The sequence below is a fragment of the Archocentrus centrarchus genome, chromosome 14 (assembly GCF_007364275.1).
Source record: "Archocentrus centrarchus isolate MPI-CPG fArcCen1 chromosome 14, fArcCen1, whole genome shotgun sequence".
Lineage (NCBI taxonomy): Eukaryota > Metazoa > Chordata > Actinopteri > Cichliformes > Cichlidae > Archocentrus > Archocentrus centrarchus.
The window spans coordinates 14,273,659-14,289,830 of NC_044359.1; the positions used below are offsets into that span (position 1 = coordinate 14,273,659).

The window sequence follows — 16,172 nt, forward strand, 5'->3', positions numbered from 1 at the left end:
GTTGAACCTGAATGACCCATTGATTGAACCCGATAACCTCCACAGATGCATGCAGCATGCTGTACGTGCACCCTTTAGAAACCAAAAGCAATCCAGAAAAGCTTATTGGAGAAATTCTGAAATAACTCAGAAGTGACATCAAAATTATATGAGCGTGAGATTGCCGAGGGGAATAGGGGAAATTGAATGGCTGTCTTTTGCGCTCTTCTAATCCTCCGGGGGATCTTCTTGATGGAAGGTGTTGCCTCTGCAAATAATATAATTTCACAATGCATGTAAGGTGATTCTATTTGCAAACTGAAAACCAGAATAAATCATTTAAAGCAGGGAACAGGATAATTCACTCGTTAGCATTTTAAATATTTAAACTCTGATATTTAGATACATGAATGTTGCTGCAGTTACATAAGCACACTGTAACACTGTGCATGCATTCACCCACTCATTGCATTTTGCTGCCTGCAGTCAATCATTAACTTAACTGTATTTCCACTGTTACCCCATCCTGCCCCCTCATTCCCTCTCAGAATAGGTTAAATATCAATACAAAGGCTGATAAGGGAATTTCCAGTGTGACAGAAGTGGTGAAATGTAAAGTCAGGGTCTCCTATTTTTATATTCTTTCTCTTGCTTTAAAATAAATAAATAATATATATACACAATCACTTGTGCTTGTACTGCAGCATAAACTGATGGGCTTAGTTCTCAGAGATGTAACACTCTGCTGCAGCCTCTCACTGGGCACACTTCAGAAAGAAAATGATTAAGCCTTCAAATGCCATGTTAAATCTCCTTTTCAAGTATAGTAAAGCATGTCTCTATATGTTCTGCCAAATCACATGAGCGCAAAGCTTCTGTTACATTTCAGGTCTTGCTCAATTTATGCCTCTTTATCTTTACTTCCACCAGAGGTTGGTCAAAGGCAGTGGGCTTAAACAATGCCTTGCAACCATATTTAAAGAAACTCTAGTGCTTCTTCTTTTCAGAAGCTGGTTTAGCTTGGCGATTAAAAGTTAAACCACTGATCCATGGACCCCTATTTAATTTCTTTAAATATAAAGTGGTCCTTTGCTTTTAAAGGTTTATCAGACTATTAAAGGGTTTTCAGATCCTTTCAAGTTCTCTACAAATAAATAGATTTTTTCATTTTCAATCTACATGCAAAGCTTCACAATGACAAAACAAAAGTAGGCAATGTTTTATAGTGAATGCATTACAAATTTATTTTATTTCAGAAAGTCTCACAAATTCTGAATGAAAAAAAAAAACAAGCCATAAAGACAGATTCAGAGAGCTCCAAAACAAGCCATCATCCATGGCACGGCCTCCATCGACGTTCTGAACCACCAACTGTCTTCTTTGATCTGTCTACCCAGCCTGAGAGTAATTGGGTCCTCGGTGAAAGGTAAAATATAACACAACGAATGAGATCCAGAGTTTGTTGGTAGCAATGGGGGAATCTTACAGAAGGACAGAATTTTTGCAGCAGTCCTGCAGGCTGCTTGCTTTGGCCAGACAAAAGGCATTCCTCACTGAGCATGCCTTTATAAGACCGTAAGAACCAAAACCCTTTGAAAGAAAAGAGAGTTATCATTTCTCATAATGTTTCCCACAGAATCTGACTTGTGCTGGGAACTGACAGGAGGGTTTGTGGCAGTTCCTGTTAATCTCACCTGTGTCTTCCACCCCAACTGGCTCTCTCACAGCAGCGTCTTATCTTCAATAGCAAACTACCTCCTCCTGATCCCCTCTTGTTGCATCAGCTGCCACAGCAGCTCTGATTTAACAACTTTAAATTAAATTCTGTACTAAATATGAGGGTTGTAATTTTTAATTGTAATTGCTTTTCTGAATTAACAGAAGAAGCATAAAAATAAATACTTACAGAGTCCATGGAAATATTTAACACAAATTAACTGCATGGAAAATCCCATGTTTGGACTTTTTGCATATGTTTTCTTAATTTGTTCTGCCAATATAGCAGTGTCCGGCAATGTGGATGTTTATGTTACTATATCTACTAACCATCTAAACTGATTCTATTCAGGAGTACCACTATTAGTGTGGGATCCCTTAATGTAAAGCAATTAAATTTTTTTCATGCTGCTCAGTTATTGGTCAAAAAAGGTAAAATGATGCTCCACCAGAGCATATCTTCCCTAATCAACTAGCAACCAGAACAGAATGTGTAGGTCTATGATAAACTCAAAATATCATCTTTAATTCTCCAAAAAATTCATAGAAAAGTAACAAATTAGAAAAGTGCACAGTTAACTAACATGACGGGAACTATGGTTGCAGGACGCTGCCAAGGAAACATCTGGGTTGGATACACACGTTAGCGTGAGGTTGGACGGAGTTCTGCTCCACTCTGCTCACCTGGAACTGGGTGCTGCCTCATCCCCAGGTAGATTGACTTGTCTCTAGTAACACATCGTGCAATAGCTGCAAATGTTTTGGGTGTTTTTTTTGTTTTTAAAGAAATCTCATAAGCTGTTGTCTTATTGCTGAATTTGCTTACTGAGGATAGAGATAAGTATCTGACTATAACTTGATCCATTCGTTTTCTTAACAGCGTATCTAATTCAGGCTCACTGGGGTAGCCAAGCCTAGAAGTATGGAATTCCATTCCACTTCCTGGTGGCTTTTAAGTCGACAGCAGTTTCGGCTACAGACAGAATGTTTCTTCTTCTTCTCAGCAAGACAACAACTGCTGATTACAATTTTACTTTCTTGACACAGTTTGATTTTAAAGTGCTTTTTTCCCCAGGTTATCAAACAAAATGTTGACTTAAGTATTTATTCCTACCATTCTTATTTCACCACCAATATGCAAACCATTTTTTTTAAAGAGTAATTCAATCAGTTTAGGGAAGTTATAGTCTAATGGTTTTTTTTTTTTTTTCCCCCCTAAGGTTAAATGCTGAAAAATCAAGTTCCAACCAAGGAAGCTGAAATGAGACTATTGATGATCATACCTATTCTCCACAGGCTCAAAAATAAACAGGCCAGAGCCTCATAGGAGGCCGCACTTTGTTGTGTCTGATCAGTAAGTAAAACTAAACAAAATCTTTAAAGCATTTGACATATAAAAGTCTATTTGGGGTGCAAATGTATTTTTACTGCCAGCAAAGATGCAATACAAATATGTCCTCTTCCTTTTATTGTAGTGGGCTCAGCAGCATGTTTTTACGTGTCTGCACCTGCAAGGCTTTGTACCCATTTTTAAGTTAACAAATGAGGTAGGGGTGAGAGCAGAGGAAGAGGACATGTCAACTGTCAAGTGGCTGTCAGGTTATGTAAAGGCAGGGTGAAGGCAGGAGCAGCGAGGACACCATGCTCAGGGAGCTGGAAAAAAAATATGCGTCACAGTTCAAAATCAATCTACATTGATCCTCTGCAGTGACATGATCTTCTGATATCTACTGAGTGTGAGAGGTACACGGTCACTCACACCCATGCACCCTCTCAAAATTAAAAAAAAAAAGAGCAAGAGAGAGAGAGAAAGTTCACTGAGCACATATGAAAAAAAAAAAACATGTTTATTTTACAAGAAGGGCACATTTTCTGTACAAACTGTAAACTAAATACTGTAATAATTCTGAGGGTTATAATCTTTGACATCACTTTCATGAATGAACACCAGAAACATGTAAATAAATAAATATATAAATAGTCAGTGACCATTGCATCTTACTGTAAATTATAATCCCACACTGGAGAAAACATACAGCATGTAAGCTTGCTACACACATTAAGGATTTTTTTTTTCAAGATAAAAAGCACTTGTGTTCATCACGACTACATTTTGAACATCATTGTACAATACTCAATCCCTGCACGCCCCTGTCCAAAATACTGCCACTGAAATTTTTTTACATGAAGCTCTGTCACTGAATCGAGGTTGAGGTAGGGACTCCGTCATTACTCTAGACAGTTAAATAAGCTGAGACATCATCATTAAAATGGCTCCACGGTCCCAGGGCCTGAGAGTGTTGTTCAGCCCTGTGTCTGTTGCATCGCTTGGCCAGTCATTGGAGGAGATGGAGGAGGAGGATGAGGACAAGGGATTCTGTACTGTCAGATTTGCATCATGTAACGACACTGATTGAGAGATCGTGTACTGTCACTAAAGCTCCCCAAAGCAACTTGTAAGGCAGCCTAGAGGAAATGCTCCAGATCAAACAAAACATTTTGCTTGTGGGACTTTTGCCTGACATCGCCCTCCTCCCAAATCAAAGCAGTGGCAGCTGAAAAGATGAGTCACTAAATTTACAAGGTGAAGGCTCAGGGGGTGGTTTACATGGAGCCATAATTTGAACTCTCAGCTGGAGGTATGCTTCTATAAACGTCTACATACAGCATATACAAAACAAACAAACAAAAAAAAAAAAAAACATCTAGTAAAATGTGTGAATTCAATGATGTGGCATGAAATGACAGATTAATCTCAGTATCATTCAAGAGTACCCGTACCCACCCTGAATTTCAGTTTATAAATCACAGCATATGCTACAGTACAACCACATTCAGCCAGAAATAAGAATTTTGGCAAAAATCAACAAATAAATAAATAAAATCAGCAAGTGGGGTTTTAATTCAGCACTTTGACTTGAATTAGAGACAGGAAACAGTCCACACTGCCTATTTAATAATAAATTCAATCAGTGTTAATGTCGGGAGCACTCACAAAGTCGACAGAGGCAGCCAAGAGAAAAGAGAAAGAGATGGAGAAAAAGGAGGTGAGTGTGTAAATGGGAGGGGGGAGGGGGATCTTCCCCAAGGCAGTTTCTTCCCATGTCCAATCCTGACAGATTATGTGCACTTCATGTTTAATTGCATGTTTGAGTTGGCTTCTATTTGAATATGGCAGTGAATTTAGAGGAGCTGGTGAAAAGTGAAAATGGGGGATTGCTAAAATGATATGGCTGATAATCTGTAAAAGGCGAGGGCAGAGTATAGTCGGGGGGGCAGCATATTGTGGCACTTGAAATAGCTTGAGCAATTTTTAAATTAAATTAATTCATACCAAACGATATCTAATCTGATTTGCACTTTATTAAAAAAAAGATCTAATTTTTTTTAAGTGATGGAGCAACATGTGGGAGGTGACGGAGAGGCAGAGAGGACACTGAGTTGCTTTTGTGTCACAAGCCAAGCCACATATTGAACTAAAAGCTGTCCCCCTTTGTTGCTATCTAGATAGTATTGGATTTTCCAGAGCAGGAAAATCAAATGCTCCATTCAAGACCAACTGCTTTCTATTGGATCGGCTCTTCCTTTCTCTGATGTGCAACAGTTTCATGCCTTCATGGACACAAATTGCATGCGATGGACACTCAGTGCAAAGTGTGTGCAAATAGATATCTGTGTATGAATATGCAGATATCTATCTGGTTTCTCTTTCCAAGTACTGCTGACCAAACACATTTGAGCAGACTGCGGTTGCATGCAGTAAACAGTCCGTGCGAAGCGCAAAGAAGCGAATACATTTGCCAAAATGCCATCTCAAAACCATTGGCTGCCATCTTTTGATGACTTACCTTTTGATTAATAATTCATTGGTTAATAATGACTGGCCATTGCAAGGGGATGTGTTGGGATGGATATCAGTCATGTGCTAGCCGGATATCCTGGTTACATTAGAAGTAACCATGCCAACTTAGAGGCTAAGTTGGCATGACCAGTGCTGTCGTTTAATGTACCTAAGGCTAACTAAGGAGTTTAGATTGATTTAGCCCTAAAATGGACACTATAGTCTAACTGGTGCAAAATGTAGAACTGTTCACAAACATGACAACTGGAAATGAATGGCAGCACATCAGAAGCATTCCCTAATGAAAACTGTCTTATAAGATTTTGGCTAACCGTCACAGTTGTAAATTGAGCATTACAGTAATTAAAGTTTAAAATTTCAGCTGTGTGAAGACGGCACCACTGCAAACAGAGACACTGTCACTCTGTATGCTCCACATCACAACTACAGCACAGTTCACTACAGTTTGGCTCTCAGAAAGAGCAGTTTACAAAATCATATATCTGCAAGCTTACAAAAGGTTAGTAAGTGTCACTTGCCTTATGGCTGAGTGAATTCTGCGGCTACTGCTCTCCTTATTCTGTCCAAGTGCAGTTTTAGTCTAGTCATTCACATTCTTTTTTTAATTATGGACTGATGGCATTTGCCAAAAATAGAATCACAAGCACCACTTTAAATGGACAGAGGAGGGACCTAAAATGGAGGGCTGCCAAAGAAGATGGTGCAGAGGTTGTAGGCAGAATAATAATTTTTTTTAAAAAGTTAAAAGTTAGATATTGTGCCGGTGTAAAGGACTCTGCTGACAGGGAGAAGAGTGGAGGAAGGAGAGAGGTTGGTATTACTCAAGAAATAAGGGCAGCATGAAGGGGGACAGGAATTTGCTGACTGACGAGAGGAGAGCAGGAAAACAGATAGGAGAAGCAACTGGAGGGCTCCAGAGAGGTTTTGCTGAAGAATGGCTGCGTGGAGACAAAGCCAATGAAAATAGAGAGTAAGCAGAAGAAAATGGAAGGAACTTCAGGTGAGCCAGCCCGGTCAGTCCCAGTTGACCGTGGACAGCTCACAACACCATACATGGACAGTAAAGACTTTCTCCATTTCCTTGTCTCTTTCTCTCTCAAATACAGATCATTGGGATAATAGTGGGTGGTGCAGAGGTGGGAGGATTTGTTAAAAATTGCATTTTTGACAATTTGTCTTATGGTATCAAACTCAGTTGTTGGTTTCAATTAGAATGAGAACAGTGTCTCTTTGGTGTCTGTATTTTTTTTTACCTCAAATAAATTGCCACTGGACTATAGCTATTTTGCTTTTGCAATAATTAGAAATGCACTACAGGGAAAAAAAAATGCAATAACAATACTGACTAACAATACTGTAGCAAAACCAATTTACCCACTCCGTTTGCTCTTTCATGAAACACATACAAAGCACCTACCTACAAGATATTTTACTAATGCTATATTTTCTCCCACTGTATATACTGTGTTTGAGTCCCTCCAGAATAGTGTCATTACTGTACAGTATACACATGCAGATGTATACATCTTTGCAAAGACTAGAAAAATGTATACATGTGCACATAGGTAGTCTTCAGCTGTTAATATTCACATTATCAACATTTATCATCGAATATGTCAATGTCATCAATAAATGCTGAACGTATTTTGCAGATAGTTATATCCAATATAAAGTGCCTTTACTTTAGAACATTCTGTAGGTTTTTCCATGTAGATTTTTTTCGGTTTGACAGTCTTAAGGTCTCGTATAACACAGTCACTGGTTTCTTGTTCTTATAGACATCGGTGTCCCTTTGTTTTTGCTGTCCTCCTGTGTAATCGTTTCTTCCGTGTGCATACGCACATGCCTCACTGTATTTCAATTCACCTTTGCCTTTTCTCAACATGACACGGCTTTATGCTGTCCATTCTGTGTTATGGGATTGATCTTTTCCAGTGTGACTTCAGCATCGCTGTCTAAATTCCCAGAGATGGCTGGTGAGTGTTTCTCAAGGGCATTGTTTGCCACGCCCACCTCAACCTCCCCTCCACATCCATCTTTCTTCTGTAATTCCTCCTCCTGACACAGGATGCTGTGAGGAATCACATAACTGGCCGAACTGTTGCCTTCCTTTGGGATGTGACTCTTGGGCTCATACTGACAGTTGGGGTTCGAGGTAGGGGCACCCATATTGTTGTTAATACTGACGATCTCAATGGCGTTACTCCCCGGGCACAGCCGATGGCAACCCAGGAGGATGGAGAAGGCCTTGCGGAAGTCGGCATTGAAGGCATAGATGATTGGGTTGAGTGAAGAGTTTGCCCAGCCAAACCACACAAACACATCAAAGGTGGTGGAGCTGATACAGGGGAATTCTGTGGACCCATCTGGCAACTGTGTTTCACAGAATGGAACCATGCAGTTAAGGATGAAGAAGGGCAACCAGCAGCACACAAACACACCCATAATGACTGACAGTGTCTTTAAGACTTTGGTTTCTCTTTTGAATGACATTTTAAATGAGCTCTCACTGTCCATGTTTGAAGTATTTCCCATGCTGCTGTGACGGTTTTTGGCACTCTCTGCTGCTCGCTCCAGAGCAGATATTCTCCGTATCTGTGTCTGGGCAATGCGGTAGATCCTGGTGTAGGTGACAAGCATAATAGCCACGGGGATGTAGAAGCTGATAAGGGAAGAGGAGATGGCATAGGTCCTGTTAAGACTGAAGTCACAGTTGTCAGGGGGCAAATCATCAGGGTAGGTTCCATTTAGCTCCGCATAGCTGGTGGTCTGAGCTTTGTGCCAATCAAGCTGAACAGGAATGAAGGAGATTAGAATGGACAGGGTCCATGCCACACTGATCATCAGACACGCTACTTTAGGGGTCATCTTGCGTTCATAGCGGAATGGACTTGAGATGGCCCAGTAACGATCAACACTAATCACACACAAGTTCAAGATGGAGGCAGTGGAGCACATTATGTCAAATGCCACCCAGACGTTGCAGAACGCACCAAATGGCCAAAACCCTACAATCTCTGTAGCTGCCTTCCATGGCATTACCAAAATAGCTACCAGGAGGTCCGAGATGGCCAGCGAGATGACAAAGAAATTGGTGACCTTCGACCTCAGGTGTCGGAACTTGGTGACGGCAGCGCACACAAGGGTGTTGCCTAGCAGCGTGGTGAAGATGAGCAGGGAGAGAAAGCATCCTGTCAGAACACGTTTAGATGAGTCTCTCTCTGGTGTGAACTGCTTTCCATCTCGAACCGTTGAGAAATTCAGATCCATTGTTTATAATACAGTGTTAATAAAGTGAGAGAGGGGATGGGTAAGGGGGATGTCAGCAGTCACCCCATCACATCCCCAGCCTGCAGCAGCTGTGCTTCTCCGAGGAAGACTTTCAGATGGAGAGCGTAGCCGGTGGAGAGGTGAATTGTCTTGGCACCAGCTCTCTCACTGACTGGGTCATCAATAGGCTTCTTGTCACAACCACCATTCTTGCACAAGAGATGCTATAAATACTTAAAAATTCTCTCTTCAGAAATTTTCCACTCAAAAATCTCTGCTTCATAAACTCTTGCAGCAGCAGTACAGACAGCAGACATTCTAATTTGCAAAGGGAGAAGAATATTCCAGCTGTTATTTGCAATTGTTTTGTTGTTGTTGTTGCTGTTGTTGTTTTTTGTTTTTTTTTTCAGTCACCACTGGAGTCCTAAAAAACGAGTAAAGCAGCAGTAAAAATGATTTTAAAGAAAAGTTCTCGCTGTTTGTTCTCCTGGCATTGCCTCAGCTGTAAAGCCCTCAGCAAAAGTTTCACAGCATATTGTTGCTAACCTTTTGTAAACAGAGCCTCAGCCAATCATTAGCCTTATATACCAACTCATCAATAACTTCTATTGATGGTTTTCACGCTGCGTTTATCTGATTTGTTTAATGATCTCCGAGGCGTGTCCCTGTGATTATATTGGTCCCAGTATTGACGCTGATCCACCCGTCTACGAGTTATTGTCCTTTATGTTATTCTTTTTAATTTATCTTTGAATGCTGCTCTCTCTTAGTAAATGGCACAGTCCCCAGCTAAAAATAACACCTGAGTGGTGAGCAAAAAAAAAAAGCATTCAAAAGTCAGTTCGTTTTGAAAGCAGCGAGATACAGATTAAATGACAAAAACATATGCAAGAGAGATCACTATTGCAGCTCTTTATATACTGACATGTTGCTCCAATCCAAGCGCGTTTTGCTTCCTTTTGGTTTAATTTGTGGCAATTTTCCAAGTCTCCTTTAAAAACATTTAGGTTTTCCCTGCCCACCAGCCCAAATTATCTGCCAGTGTATTCCCTGTGTCGACGTTTTTTGAAACAAAGGCTTCATTTATTTTTGTTATTATTTTTCGATTTTTCTAGACCGAGTGCGCTTCGCTCTTTGGATGTGGATAGCTCCGGGCAGGTTTAAGCGTCTTGAGTTAGCTTTGAAAATAACTGAATCCAAAATGAATCAATCATATCATCTCATCTAATTTAGCGAACTAATAAAAAAAAAAAAAGTTCAGTCCCGAATCCACATTTCTTCGGCATACATCCAAGTTGTATCTTGATAGTGAAGGAGAAGGAGCTCACCCTCTCTGCGCGCTCCTCCGTGGCAAGCCAGTCACGCTGTCCCCTTTGCGACGTTTCCTTAGGTGTTTAATCAGTCTTTATGCTTTTCTTTTTTGTGGGGGGGTGTCATCCTTTGTGGTGCAACATTCAGATATTCTGCGCTGTGTCTTCGGTCTGAGTGATCGGCGGAGAGAGACGCGAGTGACTCTGGTCTCTCCAAGAGCGTTTTCCTGCGCGCTCCTCTCTCTCCGCTCAGCTGCTGCTGTTGCTGCCTGCTGCTGCGCGCCACGGTCCCTGCCACAACTGTTCCATCTATCCAAGGAGGATGAGAAGGGTAAAGCTGCACAAATTCACCCTATACCGCACTCGTGTTTAACCACACAATTTACAGTGACCTTTAGGACTGGAATTTATAAGTGTCAAACAGATGCAAGGTTAATTCTGACAACAAAAAAAAAAAACAAAAAGAACAATGGAATTTAGGTGATTCTTGTTTTATGGGCTGTTATAAACACATTTAATATTATTTTCTAGTAGGCTACCGAAAACAATGGCGTTGCCGTCTTCTTTTTCTTCCTCTTCTTTTTTGTTGTTTGTACCTCACCTACACAGACCTATAGAAAACTACCACTACCATAAAAGAAAAGATGAGCTAAAAACGAAGGTGCTGCGATGTCCTGGGATGAACTTGTAGCCAGCAGGCACACAGAGGCACAATGAGGCCATCTACAGGATGCAAGACTGTAGGAGGTTAATGTGAGAGTGGGAGCTGACAGAATGAGCCGCAGCGTTGCATTAACGTCACCTCAGTAAACATGACTGACCAACTTTGAATTAAATTAGATTCCCAGGAGCCGAGCTGCAGCAGGAAGACCTATGAATTAAGAGGTACAGAGTGTTGAGGGGTGTGTGTGCGTGTGTGTGTGTGTGTGTGTGTGTGTGTGTGTGTGTGTGTGTGTGTGTGTGTGTGTGTGTGTGTGTGTGTATGTGTGTGTGTGTACTTGTGTTACCTATGTGGATACAATTTGTTTACACTGTTAGTTGTGGGAACATCCGGTTGGGGACAAAAAGCAAGAGGCCATGAAGTAAAATGTAAAATTTTGGCTTTGGTCATCAAAAGGGTTAGGTTAAGTTTTCAGGAAATACATATAAGTCAAAGTAATGTCCTCTGAAGTGATGTTTGTGTGTGAGTCAGTGACAGAGAGAGACAGAGAGCTATGCTATCATGCCACTGGCTGCCTGGCAGGCTTGGCCGATTTGAATATTAACTATTTAGCAAGATGAAATCCTCAATGGATGTGCTCCCACTGTGTGTGTGTGTGTGTGTGTGTGTGTGTGTGTGTGTGTGTGTGTGTGTGTGTGTGTGTGTGTGTGTGTGTGTGTGTGCATGACTGTGCACATCTGTGTGGGGGTTTGCAGATGTGCATGTGTGTGTGTGTGCACGTGTGTGAGTGAGTGAGTAATGCATGTAGACAAGCCAAGTGTAAGAGGCCTAGCAGACACAACGCCCACATTTCCCTGTAGCACAGAGCCAGGGTGTGCGTGCAGCTGAAAAAGTTCAAACCAAGACCACATCACACACGCAAACACACACGGTCTCGCTCATTCACTCACACATGCACACACAACCAGCCATGCAGTGTAATTTATGTCTGCTCCAAAAAGCAAATAGAATAGAATAGAATAGAATAGAATAGAATAGAATAGAATAGAATAGAATATGGTTTTCAGAATAAGTTTCTGGTCTTTAAAATTTCTCACAGGCATGTATTAAAATTTTTTTTTTATATTCTGCCTTTTTATGAGTATGATGCCTTATTTTATGTATCCTTAAATATTTATAAGTATGGCTTTACTATTATATTCTCTGTATATACATCAGAACACATTTCAGTTGTAAGCATCAAAAGTAATTTTGAAATCAGTGCAATATTGTCTGTGAGTTCTGTGAGGTCTGCTGTTTTATAAGACACGAAATTCTATAAGCACATGCTAATAAACAGACGCTGCAAAACTTTTCATGACACCAGAGTGAAAATACTCTGCTGACCCTCAGTTATTCCTAGAGGCAATGATTTAGAGGAGATAATCTAAAAACTGTCCAAAAAGCTTCTCATCCTGACTCCATGGTCTGTGCTGATCTCTGTTGGGGGCTTTTTAAGGCCCATTTAAAAATGTTTCCACAGTGCATGGATTCACCCGTTCAAACCTGGAAACATCAAACAATTCAAGTTGTCAGGAGGAACGGGGGCAATAGCTGTAAGCTCAGCTTCAAATTTTAACACTCACCACAAAAAAAAACCTGACGGTTGAATAAGATTCAGAAAGCAGTACCTTACACATTTTTTGTGCATTGCTGTCATGAAAAACTAATGTCAGAAGGGACGTGATGCCCAGCTGCATCATCAGCACCACAAAGATGAAGGTATATTAAAACTAGACTTTGCACACTGTACAGGATGTTTTTCTATTCTAATTAAAATATAGCTTGTTTTGCGTGACAGCTTACATAAGAGACTGTCTGGTGCCCAGTTTCTTTTCTCGAAAATAAATGTAGCAATTACTGTGCACATGCATGTTTGCCTTGAAACTCTATAATCATCTGTCAAGCTTGTGCAAATGCTCTGTTCTTCACTGCAGTCTATTCAAACTTCTATACAAAATTGTGTCATTTAGAGTGAGAGGAGGAAAAGTTGTCAGCTGTACTGATAATGTGTTTTTCTTTTTGTTTTTTTTTTAAACAGTTTAGCATTTGAAATTATTGGGGGAAAATGTTATCAACAGGATGACTCCCATCTGGCAACCAAATGTAGCAAACAGGCAACCTGCATCTGTCAACAAATTGGTCTTTAAAAAAAGCAACACCATGTATTCTTCTTCTGAGCTTCTTTGATGTTTTGCTGTCAGCAGTGATTGCATTTTAACAGCATATTGTTTTTTTTCTTTGTGGTGCAAGAAGCCCACTTTAAATGGTGATAATGAAACATCAGTGAAAATCGATGAGGCTTGTGTCAAGGTGATTTTTTTGTAAGATGACACTGTTTTTCAGGCCTGTCAACTGCATTAGATTATTTTCTGTGAAATGACCAAACTGAAAATAGAATTTAAAAGCAAGACCTGTCAGGCGGTTCTGATTCATGGTTTTCCCGTTTTTAACTGACATCATACGAGGCACGGAGGAGCTTGTGTGTGTTTTCATATGTGAAGGGTGAGAGGCGAGAGAAAGCGCGATGAAAGACTGCAAGACTAATATGTGACAATGATGTCTCTCAAAAAATACAAAATAAAAAAAATAAAAAAATCCATCCCCAGCATGAAGACTGACCCTGTCTCTCTGTGTCACACACATTTTCACTCTTTTTTGCCTCTCTGCCCTCCTCTAAATCCTCTGTCGGTGTGACATCCATCAGGTCCCACATTGTGCTTGTGGAGCCTTTAACCTCCAGACACGCATCATGAGCAAAATGTTGTGTGCTAATCCCACCACTGAGATTTACCAGCTTACACACACACACACAAAAGCTGCCGTTACATTCGACTATAGCTGCATAATTATCCTCACTGTAGAAATCTGAGGCAGTCTAATCAACCTATAGTGTTTGTGCATCTATGCATCATAACATCTATTTGCTGCCTTTTGCAGTTTGTGACAGCTTTTCATGAATTAGGACACAGAAAAGACCTCTAGATGATCTCACTGAGCCATTAGCCTCCTGATTAATGCTGTAAATGAATTCCCTCAGAGCTACAAGGGTATTTATCTATGCCAAATATGATAATGAGGACAGAGGTGAACGCAGAGAGATGGTATGCTTGCATGAGCATAGAACATATTATCATTAGTTAATAGGCTTTAAAAGTCTCTCTTATAAAATATAAATTTAGAACCAAAAATGACATTTAATACATTCAACTTTCACATCTTATTAAAAACTGTACTTCCTTTGGGGGGAATAATATCAGTGGATACCTTTATAATCACAGGGAGTTTTTATTATCAAACACACACCACGACCTGTTGAGATTTTATATCCTTTTCGCCTTCTGTGTCTATTTTGTCTCTTCCTTTATATCCTGGGATAAAAAAAAAATCACTGCAGTTGATATCAGGACAATCTGTCTGCACTTTCATTTGCTAGAGTAGGTTTATAAAGAAGGGGAGGCACCAGTCATGCAAAAAGTTAATCTCTAAGCATTCTGCAAACACATTTTTATTACTATTTTTCTGAGGACAGTCACTAATACAATGCAAACCCAAGTCCTTTACTCCAACTGTGAGTATCACAACTAAATGCCTCACTCCAGTTTTTACCTTATACCCAAAACCAAGTGTTATCCTTACTATCACTATCACTATCTCGCTAGACCTTTATGGCAAAGTGACAGTTTCCCACAGTAAATTTTTAGATTTGCCATTTTGTTCAGCTGCTCGTTAACACAAATATCTAATCAGCCAATCGCATGGCAGCAACTCAGTGCATTTAGCCGTGGCCAAGTAGAACTGCTGAAGTTCAAACCAAACATCAAAATGGGGGTGAAAGGTGATTTAAGTGACTTTGGACATGACATGCTTGTTGGTGCCAGATGGTCTGATTCAGAAACTACTGATCTACTACACATTTTCCTGCACATCCATCTCCTGGGTTTAATGAGAGAAAAAAAAAAGAGAGAGAGTGAGGAAATATCTAGTGAGCGGCAGTTTACTGGGTATAAATGTCTTGTTGATGCCAGAGGTCAGTGGAGAATGGCCAGACTGTTTCAAGCTGTTAGGAAGGCAACAGTAGCTCAAACAACCACTTGTTACAATGAAAATATGCAGAAGAGCATCTCTGAATCCACAACACATTGAACCTTGAAGCAGTTGGGCTACAGCAGCAGACCACAACACAGGCTGCCACTCCTACCAGCTAAGAACAGACTGGCCTGCTCTGATGAATCTCGATTTCTGCTGTTGATCCATCGTGGTGGTGATGATGTGAGTACCTTTAGTGTTTAAACACCACGGCCTACTTGAATATTGTTTCTGGCCATGTCCATCCCTTTATGACCACAGTGTACCCATCTTCTGATGGCTGCTTCCAGCAGGATAACCCACCATGTCACAAAGCTCAAATCATCTCAAACCAGTTTTCTGAATGTGACTAAGAGTTCACTGTACTCAAATGGCCTCCACAGTCACCAGATCTCAATCCAATAAGGAACCTTTGTGATGTGTTGCAAGTGGAGGTTCACATCATGGATGTCTAGCCAGTAAATCTGCAGCAACTATCTGATGCTATCATGTCAACATGGAACAAAACCTCTGAGGAATATTCCCACCATGGTTCTGAAGGCAAAATGGGCCTGAGGTATACTAGCAAGGTGTACCTAATAAAATGGCAGGTGAGTGTACATTCAAATTGGCCAGTCTGGAAGCAAATTATTGTGATTTCATTTCAAGAGTGCCAATCTAATTACCTGTAGAGTTTTATCTGCCACAGCTCAAAAACAGAAGTGTGTGCTGGAGTTACCTCATTTTCAAACAGGTTTCACACATTTGCAGAGTTACAGTGAGAAAATGTGTTTAAATCAGATTTTGTCAGCTTCTTGTCTGACAGCAGGTTTCTTTGTTTTGTTTTGTTGTTGTTTCTTTGTTAAAAAAAACAAAAAAAAAAAACACAGCCTTGTTAGGCCTAACAATGATAACAACTTCACTTTTGATAGCAAAGGATTAAACATAGCTTTGTCCTTGTTTGTTTACAAGGAAATGTATTTTAATTCTCAAACCTAAAATAATATTTCATTTTGTTTGTGTCAACTCGTTACCCGTGATTGTGCAAACTTGTCCGTTATCATTCATTTTCTTCCACTTGAGTGTCTGTAAGAGATACTTTTAATTGAAACTGACTGGATAAGCGGAGGGCAGCGTGGTGGTTACCACTGTTGGGACTTTTCTGTATGGAGTCTGCATGTTCTCGCTGTGTCTGCGTGGCAACCCTGAATTGGATAAGTGGAAGAAAATGCATGGATGGATGTTTTGCATAATCGCATTTTTTTCA

General features: G+C 40.4%; 1 protein-coding gene across 2 annotated transcripts; it reads right to left on the bottom strand.

Annotated features, from left to right (window-relative positions):
- Nucleotides 1-3,526: 3,526 nt before the first annotated feature.
- Nucleotides 3,527-9,512, bottom strand: drd1b (dopamine receptor D1b). 2 transcript variants are annotated; one of them, XM_030746035.1, is made up of 2 exons: nt 7,745-9,512; nt 7,499-7,680 (listed from the first exon to the last, which is right to left on the bottom strand). In XM_030746035.1, the coding sequence occupies exons 1-2, from the start codon at nt 8,825-8,827 to the stop codon at nt 7,639-7,641; spliced, it is 1,125 nt and encodes a 374-aa protein (XP_030601895.1). In that variant the 5' UTR covers nt 8,828-9,512; the 3' UTR covers nt 7,499-7,638. The 2 variants fall into 2 exon arrangements, with proteins under 2 accessions (XP_030601894.1, XP_030601895.1); XM_030746034.1 differs by having other exon boundaries at nt 3,527-9,495.
- Nucleotides 9,513-16,172: the final 6,660 nt, after the last annotated feature.

Coding starts and splice junctions, on each gene's coding strand:
- drd1b (XM_030746034.1), bottom strand. CDS start 8,827: ATGGATCTGAATTTCTCAACGGTTCGAGATGGAAAGCAGTTCACACCA.